The sequence below is a fragment of the Crinia signifera genome, chromosome 4, assembly GCF_055691185.1.
Source record: "Crinia signifera chromosome 4, ASM5569118v1, whole genome shotgun sequence".
NCBI classification, from domain to species: domain Eukaryota; kingdom Metazoa; phylum Chordata; class Amphibia; order Anura; family Myobatrachidae; genus Crinia; species Crinia signifera.
The window spans coordinates 340887811-340907894 of record NC_139220.1 but is presented as its reverse complement, the minus strand read 5'-3'; the positions used below and the strand labels follow the sequence as shown (position 1 = coordinate 340907894).

Genomic DNA, 20084 nt, shown 5'->3' with positions numbered 1-20084 from the left:
CAGGAGTCACCCCCCTACACTGGGGCAATCAGGGAATGTACAGAGAGAGGGGGATTACATAGGGTAGTATACACCGATCCCACCCATACCTATCACACAGCACCTACAGGTCACACACTGGTTATACATGTAACATCAGTAACTAGTCTATATACATCACACAGCATTACCCACACTGCACCATGTCCCTGAGGGTATACAGACAGGAGTCACCCCCCTACACTGGGGCAATCAGGGTATGTACAGAGAGAGGGGGGATTACATAGGGTAGTATACACCGATCCCACCCATACCCATCACACAGCACCTACAGATCACACACTGGTTATACATGTAACATCAGTAACTAGTCTATATACATCACACAGCATTACCCACACTGCACCATGTCCCTGAGGGTATACAGACAGGAGTCACCCCCCTACACTGGGGCAATCAGGGTATGTACAGAGAGAGGGGGGGATTACATAGGGTAGTATACACCGATCCCACCCATACCTATCACACAGCACCTACAGGTCACACACTGGATATACATGTAACATCAGTAACTACTCTATATACATCACACAGCATTACCCACACTGCACCATGTCCCTGAGGGTATACAGACAGGAGTCACCCCCCTACACTGGGGCAATCAGGGTATGTACAGAGAGGGGGGATTACATAGGGTAGAACACTCCGATCCCACCCGTACCTATCACACAGCACCTACAGGTCACACACTGGTTATACATGTAACATCAGTAACTAGTCTATATACATCACACAGCATTACCCACACTGCACCATGTCCCTGAGGTTATACAGACAGGAGTCACCCCCTACACTGGGGCAATCAGGGTATGTACAGAGAGGGGGGGGATTACATAGGGTAGTATACACCGATCCCACCCATACCTATCACACAGCACCTACAGATCACACACTGGTTACACATGTAACATCAGTAACTAGTCTATATACATCACACAGCATTACCCACACTGCACCATGTCCCTGAGGTTATACAGACAGGTGTCACCCCCTACACTGGGGCAATCAGGGTATGTACAAAGAGAGGGGGGATTACATAGGGTAGTATACACCGATCCCACCCATACCTATCACACAGCACCTACAGATCACACACTGGTTATACATGTAACATCAGTAACTAGTCTATATACATCACACAGCATTACCCACACTGCACCATGTCCCTGAGGTTATACAGACAGGAGTCACCCCCCTACACTGGGGCAATCAGGGTATGTACAGAGAGAGGGGGGATTACATAGGGTAGTATACACCGATCCCACCCATACCTATCACACAGCACCTACAGGTCACACACTGGTTATACATGTAACATCAGTAACTAGTCTATATACATCACACAGCATTACCCACACTGCACCATGTCCCTGAGGGTATACAGACAGGAGTCACCCCCCTACACTGGGGCAATCAGGGTATATACAGAGAGAGGGGGGATTACATAGGGTAGAACACTCCGATCCCACCAGTACCTATCACACAGCACCTACAGGTCACACACTGGTTATACATGTAACATCAGTAACTAGTCTATATACATCATCACACAGCATTACCCACACTGCACCATGTCCCTGAGGTTATACAGACAGGTGTCACCCCCTACACTGGGGCAATCAGGGTATGTACAAAGAGAGGGGGGATTACATAGGGTAGTATACACCGATCCCACCCATACCTATCACACAGCACCTACAGATCACACACTGGTTATACATGTAACATCAGTAACTAGTCTATATACATCACACAGCATTACCCACACTGCACCATGTCCCTGAGGGTATACAGACAGGAGTCACCCCCTACACTGGGGCAATCAGGGTATGTACAGAGAGAGGGGGGATTACATAGGGTAGTATACACCGATCCCACCCATACCTATCACACAGCACCTACAGATCACACACTGGTTATACATGTAACATCAGTAACTAGTCTATATACATCACACAGCATTACCCACACTGCACCATGTCCCTGAGGGTATACAGACAGGAGTCACCCCCTACACTGGGGCAATCAGGGTATGTACAGAGAGAGAGGGGGATCACATAGGGTAGTATACACCGATCCCACCCATACCTATCACACAGCACCTACAGGTCACACACTGGTTATACATGTAACATCAGTAACTAGTCTATATACATCACACAGCATTACCCACACTGCACCATGTCCCTGAGGGTATACAGACAGGTGTCACCCCCCTACACTGGGGCAATCAGGGTATGTACAGAGAGAGGGGGGATTACATAGGGTAGTATACACCGATCCCACCTATACCTATCACACAGCACCTACAGGTCACACACTGGTTATACATGTAACATCAGTAACTAGTCTATATACATCACACAGCATTACCCACACTGCACCATGTCCCTGAGGGTATACAGACAGGAGTCACCCCCTACACTGGGGCAATCAGGGTATGTACAGAGAGAGGGGGGATTACATAGGGTAGTATACACCGATCCCACCCATACCTATCACACAGCACCTACAGGTCACACACTGGTTATACATGTAACATCAGTAACTAGTCTATATACATCACACAGCATTACCCACACTGCACCATGTCCCTGAGGGTATACAGACAGGAGTCACCCCCTACACTGGGGCAATCAGGGTATGTACAGAGAGAGGGGGGATTACATAGGGTAGTATACACCGATCCCACCCATACCTATCACACAGCACCTACAGGTCACACACTGGTTATACATGTAACATCAGTAACTAGTCTATATACATCACACAGCATTACCCACACTGCACCATGTCCCTGAGGGTATACAGACAGGAGTCACCCCCTACACTGGGGCAATCAGGGTATGTACAGAGAGAGGGGGATTACATAGGGTAGTATACACCGATCCCACCCATACCTATCACACAGCACCTACAGATCACACACTGGATATACATGTAACATCAGTAACTAGTCTATATACATCACACAGCATTACCCACACTGCACCATGTCCCTGAGGGTATACAGACAGGAGTCACCCCCTACACTGGGGCAATCAGGGTATGTACAGAGAGAGAGGGGGATTACATAGGGTAGTATACACCGATCCCACCCATACCTATCACACAGCACCTACAGATCACACACTGGTTATACATGTAACATCAGTAACTAGTCTATATACATCACACAGCATTACCCACACTGCACCATGTCCCTGAGGTTATACAGACAGGAGTCACCCCCCTACACTGGGGCAATCAGGGTATGTACAGAGAGAGGGGGATTACATAGGGTAGTATACACCGATCCCACCCATACCTATCACACAGCACCTACAGGTCACACACTGGTTATACATGTAACATCAGTAACTAGTCTATATACATCACACAGCATTACCCACACTGCACCATGTCCCTGAGGGTATACAGACAGGTGTCACCCCCTACACTGGGGCAATCAGGGTATGTACAGAGAGAGGGGGATTACATAGGGTAGTATACACCGATCCCACCCATACCTATCACACAGCACCTACAGGTCACACACTGGTTATACATGTAACATCAGTAACTAGTCTATATACATCACACAGCATTACCCACACTGCACCATGTCCCTGAGGGTATACAGACAGGAGTCACCCCCCTACACTGGGGCAATCAGGGTATGTACAGAGAGAGGGGGGATTACATAGGGTAGTATACACCGATCCCACCCATACCTATCACACAGCACCTACAGATCACACACTGGTTATACATGTAACATCAGTAACTAGTCTATATACATCACACAGCATTACCCACACTGCACCATGTCCCTGAGGTTATACAGACAGGTGTCACCCCCTACACTGGGGCAATCAGGGTATGTACAGAGAGAGGGGGGACTACATAGGGTAGTATACACCGATCCCACCTATACCTATCACACAGCACCTACAGATCACACACTGGTTATACATGTAACATCAGTAACTAGTCTATATACATCACACAGCATTACCCACACTGCACCATGTCCCTGAGGTTATACAGACAGGTGTCACCCCCTACACTGGGGCAATCAGGGTATGTACAGAGAGAGGGGGGATTACATAGGGTAGTATACACCGATCCCACCCATACCTATCACACAGCACCTACAGGTCACACACTGGTTATACATGTAACATCAGTAACTAGTCTATATACATCACACAGCATTACCCACACTGCACCATGTCCCTGAGGGTATACAGACAGGTGTCACCCCCTACACTGGGGCAATCAGGGTATGTACAGAGAGAGGGGGATTACATAGGGTAGTATACACCGATCCCACCCATACCTATCACACAGCACCTACAGATCACACACTGGTTATACATGTAACATCAGTAACTAGTCTATATACATCACACAGCATTACCCACACTGCACCATGTCCCTGAGGGTATACAGACAGGAGTCACCCCCCTACACTGGGGCAATCAGGGTATGTACAGAGAGAGGGGGGATTACATAGGGTAGTATACACCGATCCCACCCATACCTATCACACAGCACCTACAGGTCACACACTGGTTATACATGTAACATCAGTAACTAGTCTATATACATCACACAGCATTACCCACACTGCACCATGTCCCTGATGGTATACAGACAGGAGTCACCCCCTACACTGGGGCAATCAGGGTATGTACAGAGAGAGAGGGGGGATTACATAGGGTAGTATACACCGATCCCACCCATACCTATCACACAGCACCTACAGGTCACACACTGGTTATACATGTAACATCAGTAACTAGTCTATATACATCACACAGCATTACCCACACTGCACCATGTCCCTGAGGGTATACAGACAGGAGTCACCCCCTACACTGGGGCAATCAGGGTATGTACAGAGAGAGGGGGGATTACATAGGGTAGTATACACCGATCCCACCCATACCTATCACACAGCACCTACAGGTCACACACTGGTTATACATGTAACATCAGTAACTAGTCTATATACATCACACAGCATTACCCACACTGCACCATGTCCCTGAGGTTATACAGACAGGTGTCACCCCCTACACTGGGGCAATCAGGGTATGTACAGAGAGAGGGGGGGATTACATAGGGTAGTATACACCGATCCCACCCATACCTATCACACAGCACCTACAGGTCACACACTGGTTATACATGTAACATCAGTAACTAGTCTATATACATCACACAGCATTACCCACACTGCACCATGTCCCTGAGGGTATACAGACAGGAGTCACCCCCTACACTGGGGCAATCAGGGTATGTACAGAGAGAGGGTGGGGATTACATAGGGTAGTATACACCGATCCCACCCATACCTATCACACAGCACCTACAGGTCACACACTGGTTATACATGTAACATCAGTAACTAGTCTATATACATCACACAGCATTACCCACACTGCACCATGTCCCTGAGGGTATACAGACAGGAGTCACCCCCTACACTGGGGCAATCAGGGTATGTACAGAGAGAGAGGGGGGAATACATAGGGTAGTATACACCGATCCCACCCATACCTATCACACAGCACCTACAGGTCACACACTGGTTATACATGTAACATCAGTAACTAGTCTATATACATCACACAGCATTACCCACACTGCACCATGTCCCTGAGGGTATACAGACAGGAGTCACCCCCCTACACTGGGGCAATCAGGGTATGTACAGAGAGAGGGGGGATTACATAGGGTAGTATACACCGATCCCACCCATACCTATCACACAGCACCTACAGGTCACACACTGGTTATACATGTAACATCAGTAACTAGTCTATATACATCACACAGCATTACCCACACTGCACCATGTCCCTGAGGGTATACAGACAGGAGTCACCCCCTACACTGGGGCAATCAGGGTATGTACAGAGAGAGGGGATTACATAGGGTAGTATACACCGATCCCACCCATACCTATCACACAGCACCTACAGGTCACACACTGGTTATACATGTAACATCAGTAACTAGTCTATATACATCACACAGCATTACCCACACTGCACCATGTCCCTGAGGGTATACAGACAGGAGTCACCCCCTACACTGGGGCAATCAGGGTATGTACAGAGAGAGAGGGGGGATTACATAGGGTAGTATACACCGATCCCACCCATACCTATCACACAGCACCTACAGGTCACACACTGGTTATACATGTAACATCAGTAACTAGTCTATATACATCACACAGCATTACCCACACTGCACCATGTCCCTGAGGTTATACAGACAGGAGTCACCCCCTACACTGGGGCAATCAGGGTATGTACAGAGAGAGGGGGGATTACATAGGGTAGTATACACCGATCCCACCCATACCTATCACACAGCACCTACAGGTCACACACTGGTTATACATGTAACATCAGTAACTAGTCTATATACATCACACAGCATTACCCACACTGCACCATGTCCCTGAGGTTATACAGACAGGTGTCACCCCCTACACTGGGGCAATCAGGGTATGTACAGAGAGAGGGGGGGGATTACATAGGGTAGTATACACCGATCCCACCCGTACCTATCACACAGCACCTACAGGTCACACACTGGTTATACATGTAACATCAGTAACTAGTCTATATACATCACACAGCATTACCCACACTGCACCATGTCCCTGAGGGTATACAGACAGGAGTCACCCCCCTACACTGGGGCAATCAGGGTATGTACAGAGAGAGGGGGGATTACATAGGGTAGTATACACCGATCCCACCCATACCTATCACACAGCACCTACAGGTCACACACTGGTTATACATGTAACATCAGTAACTAGTCTATATACATCACACAGCATTACCCACACTGCACCATGTCCCTGAGGGTATACAGACAGGAGTCACCCCCTACACTGGGGCAATCAGGGTATGTACAGAGAGAGAGGGGGGATTACATAGGGTAGTATACACCGATCCCACCCATACCTATCACACAGCACCTACAGGTCACACACTGGTTATACATGTAACATCAGTAACTAGTCTATATACATCACACAGCATTACCCACACTGCACCATGTCCCTGAGGGTATACAGACAGGAGTCACCCCCCTACACTGGGGCAATCAGGGTATGTACAGAGAGAGGGGGATTACATAGGGTAGTATACACCGATCCCACCCATACCTATCACACAGCACCTACAGGTCACACACTGGTTATACATGTAACATCAGTAACTAGTCTATATACATCACACAGCATTACCCACACTGCACCATGTCCCTGAGGTTATACAGACAGGAGTCACCCCCTACACTGGGGCAATCAGGGTATGTACAGAGAGAGAGGGGGGATTACATAGGGTAGTATACACCGATCCCACCCATACCTATCACACAGCACCTACAGGTCACACACTGGTTATACATGTAACATCAGTAACTAGTCTATATACATCACACAGCATTACCCACACTGCACCATGTCCCTGAGGTTATACAGACAGGTGTCACCCCCTACACTGGGGCAATCAGGGTATGTACAGAGAGAGGGGGGATTACATAGGGTAGTATACACCGATCCCACCCATACCTATCACACAGCACCTACAGGTCACACACTGGTTATACATGTAACATCAGTAACTAGTCTATATACATCACACAGCATTACCCACACTGCACCATGTCCCTGAGGGTATACAGACAGGAGTCACCCCCTACACTGGGGCAATCAGGGTATGTACAGAGAGAGGGGGGATTACATAGGGTAGTATACACCGATCCCACCCATACCTATCACACAGCACCTACAGGTCACACACTGGTTATACATGTAACATCAGTAACTAGTCTATATACATCACACAGCATTACCCACACTGCACCATGTCCCTGAGGGTATACAGACAGGAGTCACCCCCTACACTGGGGCAATCAGGGTATGTACAGAGAGAGGGGGATTACATAGGGTAGTATACACCGATCCCACCCATACCCATCACACAGCACCTACAGGTCACACACTGGTTATACATGTAACATCAGTAACTAGTCTATATACATCACACAGCATTACCCACACTGCACCATGTCCCTGAGGGTATACAGACAGGAGTCACCCCCTACACTGGGGCAATCAGGGTATGTACAGAGAGAGGGGGGGATTACATAGGGTAGTATACACCGATCCCACCCATACCTATCACACAGCACCTACAGGTCACACACTGGTTATACATGTAACATCAGTAACTAGTCTATATACATCACACAGCATTACCCACACTGCACCATGTCCCTGAGGGTATACAGACAGGAGTCACCCCCTACACTGGGGCAATCAGGGTATGTACAGAGAGGGGGATTACATAGGGTAGTATACACCGATCCCACCCATACCTATCACACAGCACCTACAGGTCACACACTGGTTATACATGTAACATCAGTAACTAGTCTATATACATCACACAGCATTACCCACACTGCACCATGTCCCTGAGGGTATACAGACAGGAGTCACCACCCTACACTGGGGCAATCAGGGTATGTACAGAGAGAGGGGGGGATTACATAGGGTAGTATACACCGATCCCACCCACACCTATCACACAGCACCTACAGGTCACACACTGGTTATACATGTAACATCAGTAACTAGTCTATATACATCACACAGCATTACCCACACTGCACCATGTCCCTGAGGTTATACAGACAGGAGTCACCCCCTACACTGGGGCAATCAGGGTATGTACAGAGAGAGAGGGGGGATTACATAGGGTAGTATACACCGATCCCACCCATACCTATCACACAGCACCTACAGGTCACACACTGGTTATACATGTAACATCAGTAACTAGTCTATATACATCACACAGCATTACCCACACTGCACCATGTCCCTGAGGTTATACAGACAGGTGTCACCCCCTACACTGGGGCAATCAGGGTATGTACAGAGAGAGGGGGGATTACATAGGGTAGTATACACCGATCCCACCCATACCTATCACACAGCACCTACAGGTCACACACTGGTTATACATGTAACATCAGTAACTAGTCTATATACATCACACAGCATTACCCACACTGCACCATGTCCCTGAGGGTATACAGACAGGAGTCACCCCCTACACTGGGGCAATCAGGGTATGTACAGAGAGAGGGGGGATTACATAGGGTAGTATACACCGATCCCACCCATACCTATCACACAGCACCTACAGGTCACACACTGGTTATACATGTAACATCAGTAACTAGTCTATATACATCACACAGCATTACCCACACTGCACCATGTCCCTGAGGGTATACAGACAGGAGTCACCCCCTACACTGGGGCAATCAGGGTATGTACAGAGAGAGGGGGATTACATAGGGTAGTATACACCGATCCCACCCATACCCATCACACAGCACCTACAGGTCACACACTGGTTATACATGTAACATCAGTAACTAGTCTATATACATCACACAGCATTACCCACACTGCACCATGTCCCTGAGGGTATACAGACAGGAGTCACCCCCTACACTGGGGCAATCAGGGTATGTACAGAGAGAGGGGGGGATTACATAGGGTAGTATACACCGATCCCACCCATACCTATCACACAGCACCTACAGGTCACACACTGGTTATACATGTAACATCAGTAACTAGTCTATATACATCACACAGCATTACCCACACTGCACCATGTCCCTGAGGGTATACAGACAGGAGTCACCCCCTACACTGGGGCAATCAGGGTATGTACAGAGAGGGGGATTACATAGGGTAGTATACACCGATCCCACCCATACCTATCACACAGCACCTACAGGTCACACACTGGTTATACATGTAACATCAGTAACTAGTCTATATACATCACACAGCATGACCCACACTGCACCATGTCCCTGAGGGTATACAGACAGGAGTCACCCCCCTACACTGGGGCAATCAGGGTATGTACAGAGAGAGGGGGGATTACATAGGGTAGTATACACCGATCCCACCCATACCTATCACACAGCACCTACAGGTCACACACTGGTTATACATGTAACATCAGTAACTAGTCTATATACATCACACAGCATTACCCACACTGCACCATGTCCCTGAGGGTATACAGACAGGAGTCACCCCCTACACTGGGGCAATCAGGGTATGTACAGAGAGAGGGGGGGGATTACATAGGGTAGTATACACCGATCCCACCCATACCTATCACACAGCACCTACAGGTCACACACTGGTTATACATGTAACATCAGTAACTAGTCTATATACATCACACAGCATTACCCACACTGCACCATGTCCCTGAGGGTATACAGACAGGAGTCACCCCCCTACACTGGGGCAATCAGGGTATGTACAGAGAGAGGGGGGATTACATAGGGTAGTATACACCGATCCCACCCATACCTATCACACAGCACCTACAGGTCACACACTGGTTATACATGTAACATCAGTAACTAGTCTATATACATCACACAGCATTACCCACACTGCACCATGTCCCTGAGGTTATACAGACAGGAGTCACCCCCTACACTGGGGCAATCAGGGTATGTACAGAGAGAGGGGGATTACATAGGGTAGTATACACCGATCCCACCCATACCTATCACACAGCACCTACAGGTCACACACTGGTTATACATGTAACATCAGTAACTAGTCTATATACATCACACAGCATTACCCACACTGCACCATGTCCCTGAGGGTATACAGACAGGAGTCACCCCCTACACTGGGGCAATCAGGGTATGTACAGAGAGAGGGGGGGATTACATAGGGTAGTATACACCGATCCCACCCATACCTATCACACAGCACCTACAGGTCACACACTGGTTATACATGTAACATCAGTAACTAGTCTATATACATCACACAGCATTACCCACACTGCACCATGTCCCTGAGGGTATACAGACAGGAGTCACCCCCCTACACTGGGGCAATCAGGGTATGTACAGAGAGAGGGGGGATTACATAGGGTAGTATACACCGATCCCACCTATACCTATCACACAGCACCTACAGGTCACACACTGGTTATACATGTAACATCAGTAACTAGTCTATATACATCACACAGCATTACCCACACTGCACCATGTCCCTGAGGTTATACAGACAGGAGTCACCCCCTACACTGGGGCAATCAGGGTATGTACAGAGAGAGGGGGATTACATAGGGTAGTATACACCGATCCCACCTATACCTATCACACAGCACCTACAGGTCACACACTGGTTATACATGTAACATCAGTAACTAGTCTATATACATCACACAGCATTACCCACACTGCACCATGTCCCTGAGGGAATGCCCCTATATACCCTGGCGGCTGTGTCCTCTCACGTACCTTGAGTCGGTCCAGGTTGTGGCCATATTCATCCAGGATGGTGGTCCCATTGTGCATGACTCCATTCCCGGTCATCATCCATGTCCCTGTGGAAGTAGCAGAACATCAGAAGAGAGGGACGGAGACTCTGCTTACGTGCTATGAGCAGGTAGGTGACCTCACCTGAGCGCAGATTGGTCATGGTGGACGGTAGCTGTAGGTACGCTGGGTTATGGGTTGTGACGCCAATCTCGATAGATCCTGCCCATTTATCCACCATCTTGTCTATCCTGACCTGAAACACCTCGTTATTGTGTAGCGGGCGGCTGCTAAGAACCACACCGTGGTTGAAGTCATCGGTGGCACTGGTTAGAGAGAGAAGGCATAAAGCGGCATAGCACATCACCCCTGGCACCTCTCACCCACCAGAGGTCATCACCACAAGTGTCATGTAGGCATTACGCATACTTACTGCGGCCGGAGTGCGGTGCGGCCCCCGTTAATGATTGAGGCTTTCTGACCACAGTTGGTGTGAAAGAGAAGCTGCCCGGGATCCGGTGTGTTTGCGTTCGGACGTCCTCTGTCTGGGGACCTCGCTCGCAGAATGGCGTTATTCCGCCGCAGTCTGTCTGCATGGTTGTGGTTGTGTACTATAGTAACCTTCACCGCCATTCCATACAGATCCACTACACCATAAACCACTGGAGGGGTCTGACAGGAGGCCACACCTGAGGGAGCACAGTACAGTGATGTCACTGGGGTGATATGGCCACACCTGAGGGAGCATAGTATAGTGATGTCACTGGGGTGATATGGCCACACCTGGGGGAGCACAGTACAGTGATGTCACTGGTGTGATATGGCCACACCTGAGGGAGCATAGTACAGTGATGTAACTGGTGTGATGGGGCCCAGACAGGGGCCACACCTGGAGGGTGGCACAGCGGTGAGTGTAGGAGGTGCAGGCTAGTAGGAGGCACCGCGGTGAGTGACAAGAAATGGCCACGCGGAGCGCTTACCTTGGTCCATGCCATTTATGTAGAAATGCAGCGCGGCACTCGATTTCCTTGTAAGTCCGATGTGATCTCCCTCCTAAAATTACAGATCAGCATTACACAGACACCCGGCCCACAGCACAGGGCACAGGAGGGGCAATGCCACACATTACACAGAAACCCGGCCCACAGCACAGGGCACAGGAGGGGCAATGCCACACATTACACAGACACCCGGCCCACAGCACAGGGCACAGGAGGGGCAATGCCACACATTACACAGACACCCGGCCTACAGTACAGGGCACAGGAGGGGCAATGCCACACATTACTAAGACACCCGGCCCACAGTACAGCGCACAGGAGGGGCAATGCCACACATTACAGACACCCAGCGCACAGGAGGGGCAATGCCACACTTTACACAGACACCCGGCCCACAGCACAGGGCACAGGAGGGGCAATGCCACACATTACACAGACACCCGGCCCACAGTACAGGGCACAGGAGGGGCAATGCCACACATTACACAGACACCCGGCCCACAGCACAGGGCACAGGAGGGGCAATGCCACACATTACACAGACACCCAGCGCACAGGAGGGGCAATGCCACACATTACTAAGACACCCGGCCCACAGTACAGCGCACAGGAGGAGCAATGCCACACTTTACACAGACACCCGGCCCACAGCACAGGGCACAGGAGGGGCAATGCCACACATTACACAGACACCCGGCCCACAGTACAGGGCACAGGAGGGGCAATGCAACACATTACACAGACACCCGGCCCACAGTACAGCGCACAGGAGGGGCAATGCCACACATTACACAGACACCCGGCCTACAGTACAGGGCACAGGAGGGGCAATGCCACACATTACACAGACACCGGGCCCATAGTACAGCGCACAGGAGGGGCAATGCCACACATTACACAGACACCCGGCCCACAGCACAGCGCACAGGAGGGGCAATGCCACACATTACACAGACACCCTGCCCATAGTACAGGAGGAGCAATGCCACACATTACACAGACACCCGGCCTACAGCACAGGGCACAGGGGGGGCAATGCCACACATTACACAGACACCCGGCCCACAGCACAGGGCACAGGAGGAGCAATGCCACACATTACACAGACACCCGGCCCACAGCACAGGAGGGGTAATGCCATGCTTAACACAGACACCCGGCCCACAGTACAGGGCACAGGAGGGGCAATGCCACACATTACACAGACACCCGGCCCACAGTACAGGGCACAGGAGGGGCAATGCCACACATTACACAGTCACCCGGCCCACAGTACAGGGCACAGGAGGAGCAATGCCACACATTACACAGACACCCGGCCCACAGTATAGGGCACAGGAGGAGCAATGCCACGCATTACACAGACACCCGGCCCACAGTACAGGGCACAGGAGGGGCAATGCCACACATTACACAGACACCCGGCCCACAGCACAGGGCACAGGAGGGGCAATGCCACACATTACACAGACACCCGGCCCACAGCACAGGGCACAGGAGGGGCAATGCCACACATTACACAGACACCCGGCCCACAGCACAGGGCACAGGAGGGGCAATGCCACACATTACACAGACATCCGGCCCACAGCACAGCGCACAGGAGGGGCAATGCCACACATTACACAGACACCCGGCCCACAGCACAGGAGGGGTAATGCCATGCTTAACACAGACACCCGACGCTGGGCACACTGTGCGGGGCACAGGAGGGGCAATGCCACACATTACACAGACACCCGACGCTGGGCACACAGTGCGGGGCACAGGAGGGGCAATGCCACACATTACACAGACACCCGGCCCACAGCACAGGGCACAGGAGGGGCAATGCCACACATTACACAGACACCCGGCCCACAGCACAGGGCACAGGAGGGGCAATGCCACACATTACACAGACACCCGGCCCACAGTACAGCGCACAGGAGGGGCAATGCCACACATTACACAGACACCCGGCCTACAGTACAGGGCACAGGAGGGGCAATGCCACACATTACTAAGACACCCGGCCCACAGTACAGCGCACAGGAGGGGCAATGCCACACATTACAGACACCCGGCCCACAGTACAGCGCACAGGAGGGGCAATGCCACACTTTACACAGACACCCGGCCCACAGCACAGGGCACAGGAGGGGCAATGCCACACATTACACAGACACCCGGCCCACAGCACAGGGCACAGGAGGGGCAATGCCACACATTACACAGACACCCGGCCCACAGCACAGGGCACAGGAGGGGCAATGCCACACATTACACAGACACCCGGCCCACAGCACAGGGCACAGGAGGGGCAATGCCACACATTACACAGACACCCGGCCCACAGTACAGCACACAGGAGGGGCAATGCCACACATTACACAGACACCCGGCCTACAGTACAGGGCACAGGAGGGGCAATGCCACACATTACTAAGACACCCGGCCCACAGTACAGCGCACAGGAGGAGCAATGCCACACATTACAGACACCCGGCCCACAGTACAGGGCACAGGAGGGGCAATGCCACACATTACACAGACACCCTGCCCATAGTACAGGAGGAGCAATGCCACACATTACACAGACACCCGGCCTACAGCACAGGGCACAGGGGGGGCAATGCCACACATTACACAGACACCCGGCCCACAGCACAGGGCACAGGAGGAGCAATGCCACACATTACACAGACACCCGGCCCACAGCACAGGAGGGGTAATGCCATGCTTAACACAGACACCCGGCCCACAGCACAGGGCACAGGAGGGGCAATGCCAGACATTACACAGACACCCGGCCCACAGTACAGGGCACAGGAGGGGCAATGCCACACATTACACAGACACCCGGCCCACAGTATAGGGCACAGGAGGAGCAATGCCACACATTACACAGACACTCGGCCCACAGCACAGGGCACAGGAGGGGCAATGCCACACATTACACAGACACCAGGCCCACAGTACAGGGCACAGGAGGGGCAATGCCACACATTACACTGACACCCGGCCCACAGCACAGGGCACAGGAGGGGCAATGCCACACATTACACAGACACCCGACGCTGGGCACACAGTGCAGGGCACAGGAGGGGCAATGCCACACATTACACAGACACCCGACGCTGGGCACACAGTGCGGGGCACAGGAGGGGCAATGCCACACATTACACAGACACCCGACGCTGGGCACACAGTGCGGGGCACAGGAGGGGCAATGCCACACATTACACAGACACCCGACGCTGGGCACAGTGCGGGGCACAGGAGGGGCAATGCCACACATTACACAGACACCCGACGCTGGGCACAAAGTGCGGGGCACAGGAGGGGCAATGCCACACACCGCAGTCATCTGTAACCTGCAGAGATGTTGCTCATTTCCATATAAACCAATAAGGGAGAATTAGACGTCTCTAACCTGAAGCTCATCCAGGCTGAACTCACAGTACTCCCGGCGGGTCCCCTTCCCATTGGTCAGAATCCCACAGCCACTCATCATGATGGTTCCTGGAGGGAGAGACCAATCAGGTTTAAATAGATACAAATAAGCTGGAGGGGAGGGTCCCCTCTGCCAGGCCTGGTGGCGTCAGAAGAGGGGAGGGTCCCCTCTGCCGGGCCTGGTGGCATCAGAAGAGGGGAGGGTCCCCTCTGCCAGGCCTGGTGGCGTCAGAAGAGGGGAGGGTCCCCTCTGCCAGGCCTGGTGGCGTCAGAAGAGGGGAGGGTCCCCTCTGCCGGGCCTGGTGGCATCAGAAGAGGGGAGGGTCCCCTGCCGGGCCTGGTGGCATCAGAAGAGGGGAGGGTCCCCTCTGCCGGGCCTGGTGGCGTCAGAAGAGGGGAGGGTCCCCTGCCGGGCCTGGTGGCATCAGCAGATGGGAGGGTCCCCTGCCGGGCCTGGTGGCATCAGAAGAGGGGAGGGTCCCCTCTGCCGGGCCTGGTGGCGTCAGAAGAGGGGAGGGTCCCCTCTGCCGGGCCTGGTGGCGTCAGAAGAGGGGAGGGTCGCCTCTGCCGGGCCTGGTGGCATCAGAAGAGGGGAGGGTCCCCTCTGCCGGGCCTGGTGGCGTCAGAAGAGGGGAGGGTCCCCTCTGCCAGGCCTGGTGGCGTCAGAAGAGGGGAGGGTCCCCTGCCAGGCCTGGTGGCATCAGCAGATGGGAGGGTCCTCTACTAGGTACATCAGGGGATAAGGAGAACATAGCTAGTGGACTTGGCACCATCATATGGGTGGACCGGCTTGCATGTCCGATGAGTCGGTAGAGGAAAGCCCTCTGTAAGGGACTAGAGAAATAAAGGACGATCCATCCCTGGGCCCAGCAGAATATAGACCCTCTGTGAAATCCTCTCACTTACCTGAGCGTAGGTTAGTCATAGTGGCTGGATATTCCAGGCTGTTGGGATTGTGCGTGGTGACACCAATTTCAATGGATCCTGACCATTTATCCACGAGTTTATCGATCCGAATCTTCATAGGAGGAGAAGATAATGAGATTTAGGTCTTACCTGTTAAATCCCTTTCTTCGAGGACAACAGGAGCCACAGTCTTAACACTGGGTAGTGGAGTGGGAGAAAGAATTCCAGCACCGAAGAAGTTACATTTCTTCTGCCTCCCAGGCAGACCAGGCTCCTCCCCTCCTATACCCCGCCTCCAGGCCAGGAAGCTCAGTTTTTAACAAGCCAAGGAAGGAGACAAGAGAGAAGTATGAGAAGCACCACACAGAATACATTCTGATCACAGTCTAGTTCACACAGGAAAAGAACTAGGTAACTATAACAGTAACAGAACCAAAGCAGGCGCGGCAGGGAGGGATCCCTGTGGCCCCTGACGTCCTCGAAGAAAGATTTAACAGGTAAGACAAAAATCTAATTTTATTCAGGGGCCACAGGATAACGCTGGGACATCCTAAAGCAGCCACCTAAGGGTGGGGACACGCCTTCGCCGCAGCAAGTACACTCTGGCCAAAACGGAGTCCTGGGAGGCAAACGTATCAAAGGCATAAAAGCGCAAGAAAGTATTGGCGGACGACCAAGTCGCCGCCCTGCAAATTTTCTCATCTGCTGCACCGCCCCGAACAGCCCAAGACACACTCACAGACCCCTGCAGGAACCGGGAGGGAGGCGTCTCATGACAGAGCGAACCCAGCAGGCAATTGTCTGCTTAGTGGCAGGCCAACCTCTCTTTTTAAACCCGTAGAGCACAAAGAGTCTGATTTGCGAAAAGGCTTAGTGCGGCATGCGCAGATGCGTAACACACGGATCACATCCAGAGAAGACTGTTCAGAGAAGCATCCGGCCCTCGAAAGGCAGGGACCACAAAATCCTGGTTGACATGAAATCTGGACACTACTCTGAGAAGGAACGGTTCGAAGAACTGCCCTATCCGAATGGAAGATCAGAAATGGAGACCCACAGGACAGGGCCGACAGGTCAGACACCCTCCTGGCAGAAGCAATTGCTAACCGAAAAACTGTCTTCCAAGTGAGCCAACAAAGGGCCACTGACCATAAGGGCTCAAATGGTGGGGCCTGAAGAGCTGCGAGTATCAGGGAAAGGTCCCATGAGGCTACCGGGGGATCAAATGGAGGTTGGATATGTAGGACTCCCTTCAGGAATGTGCGGACATCCAGTGACACCACCAACTTCCTACAGAACAAGATGGAAACAGCCGAAACCTGTACCTTTAAAGAAGATAAGCTTAATCCAGTCTCCAGGCCCTTCTGTAGGAAGGATACAACCCTGGCCAAACGGTAAGTCCTGGAATTGAAGTAGCGAGCACGACACCAGAAAAAGTAACCCCCGCCAGATGCGATGGTAAGCACCGGCTGAAGGTGGTTTGCGTGCTCTGAACATGGTTGAGATTACTCTGTAGTTAAAGCCTCTGGCCCTTAACAGGGAGGTCTCAAAAGCCACCCCATCAAAGCCAGATTGCTACAGGTCCGGGTGTAGACACTGTCCTTGAGAGAACAGGTCTGGACATAGAGGTAGATGGATTAGAGGGGCCACTGATACAGCCTGCAGATCCGAGAACCAGATCTGTCTGGACCAATGTGCATCCACCAGGATCAGTGTGCCGCCCTCCACATTCAACTTAAGGTTCATTCCCCAGAGGAGCTAAAAACGGAGGTAAAATGTATACCGGAGCAAACGGCCACGGGGTTGACAGGGCATCCACCATGCAAGCCCCTGGGTCACAAAACCTTGACCCATATAGGGTGACCTTGTGGTTGTGGCCCAATGCCATCAAGTCTACCTTGGGTCTGCTCCAACGTCGTACTAGCTTCTGGAACACCTCCGGATAGAGGGCCCATTCACCAGCATCCAGAATCTGACGGCTGAGGAAGTCCGCCTCCCAGTTGAGGACTCCTGGGATAAAGATCACAGAGAGCAGGGATCTTCTTCTCCGCCCATTGAAAAATGTGGGTTTTCTCTGCCATGGCAGCCCGACTGCGAGTGCCACCCTGGTGGTTGATATAAGCCACTGTCCTCACATTGTCCGAATGGACTTGTACGGGGCGACCTCCCAGCCAAGGTTCCGCCAGGCAAAGGACCCGGAACACTGCCCTCAATTCGAGGACATTGATCGAAAGTTGGATTTAGTGAGCGTTCCATAGACCTTGGAATGATCTTTGGCAAGTTACTGCCCCCCACCCGCGGAGGCTGCTATCCGTGGTGAGGAGTGTCCATTGGTGGACCGAAAAAAGGTCCCCCCCTGTTGTGCGGTTCTGGTCTAGAAGCCACCAGGAGAGTGAGAGAACAGCCAGTTATAAGGCTATCAGCAGTGACCAGACGTTGGTGTAGGATCCCGACCACTTGGTGAGGATTTCTTGTTGTAGCGGACAGGACTGGAATTGGGTATATTCCGCCATGTCGAAGGCCGATACCATCGAGCCCAGGACCCTCATGCAGGCTTGAATGGACATCCGTCTGAGGGAGAGGAGACATAGGACGCGAGACTGCAGTGTCCTGCGATGCTCCTCTGGTAGGTAGATCCTTTGATGTACCTTATTCAACAGGGCCCCAGAGGGATCATAGACTGTTCAGGAAACTTGGATGATCAATTGATGATGCAGCTGTAACGTTCTAGGACCGTCACCACTGTGGCCAGATGTTCCCTGAGAACTTCTGCAGACTGTGCCAGAATCAACAGGTCGTCCTGATATGGAAGTATCCGGATACCCTGGTTGCGAAGACTGCAGCCCATCACAGCCATGACATTCGTAAACACCCGAGGAGCAGCGGACAGGCCAAAGGGCAGAGTCTGAAACGGAAATGTACAGTCCTGTAGAGCAAGCCACAGAAACTGTTGATGTTCCGGTCTGATGGGGATATGCAGGTACGCGTCCTGGATGTGTAGGGACGCCATGTATTCTCCTGGTTGTAAGGCTAACACTATGGATCTCAAGGTCTCCATTAGGAACAAAAACAAACTTGTTGAGTCCTTTTAAGTTAAGAATGGGACGTATGACCCGTTGGGCTTCCGGACAAGGAAGAGGTTGGCGTAGAATCCCGAGGCTCGTTGATGCTATGACGCCGGCCTGCAGGAGCTTCTGGATGGATTGCTCCAGAGCCCTGAACTTTTTTAAGTCCTTTGGAGAACATGTGGAAAATAACGAGCTTAGTGGACGACGTCGAAAGGTTAGGGAGTAGCTT

The 20084-nt window shown here is 51.7% G+C and overlaps 1 protein-coding gene across 1 annotated transcript in view; it reads right to left on the bottom strand.

Annotated features, from left to right (window-relative positions):
* The window catches only part of NEURL4 (neuralized E3 ubiquitin protein ligase 4), a 155103-nt gene that overhangs the window by 109695 nt on the left and 25324 nt on the right, over positions 1–20084 (bottom strand). Inside the window, exons 5-10 of the mRNA XM_083180707.1 lie at positions 16788–16899; positions 15862–15950; positions 12426–12498; positions 11879–12134; positions 11590–11771; positions 11428–11513 (exon numbers count right to left, since the gene is read on the bottom strand). Coding sequence (XP_083036833.1) covers positions 11428–11513; positions 11590–11771; positions 11879–12134; positions 12426–12498; positions 15862–15950; positions 16788–16899 — 798 coding nt within the window. The remainder of the gene's footprint in view (positions 1–11427; positions 11514–11589; positions 11772–11878; positions 12135–12425; positions 12499–15861; positions 15951–16787; positions 16900–20084) is intronic.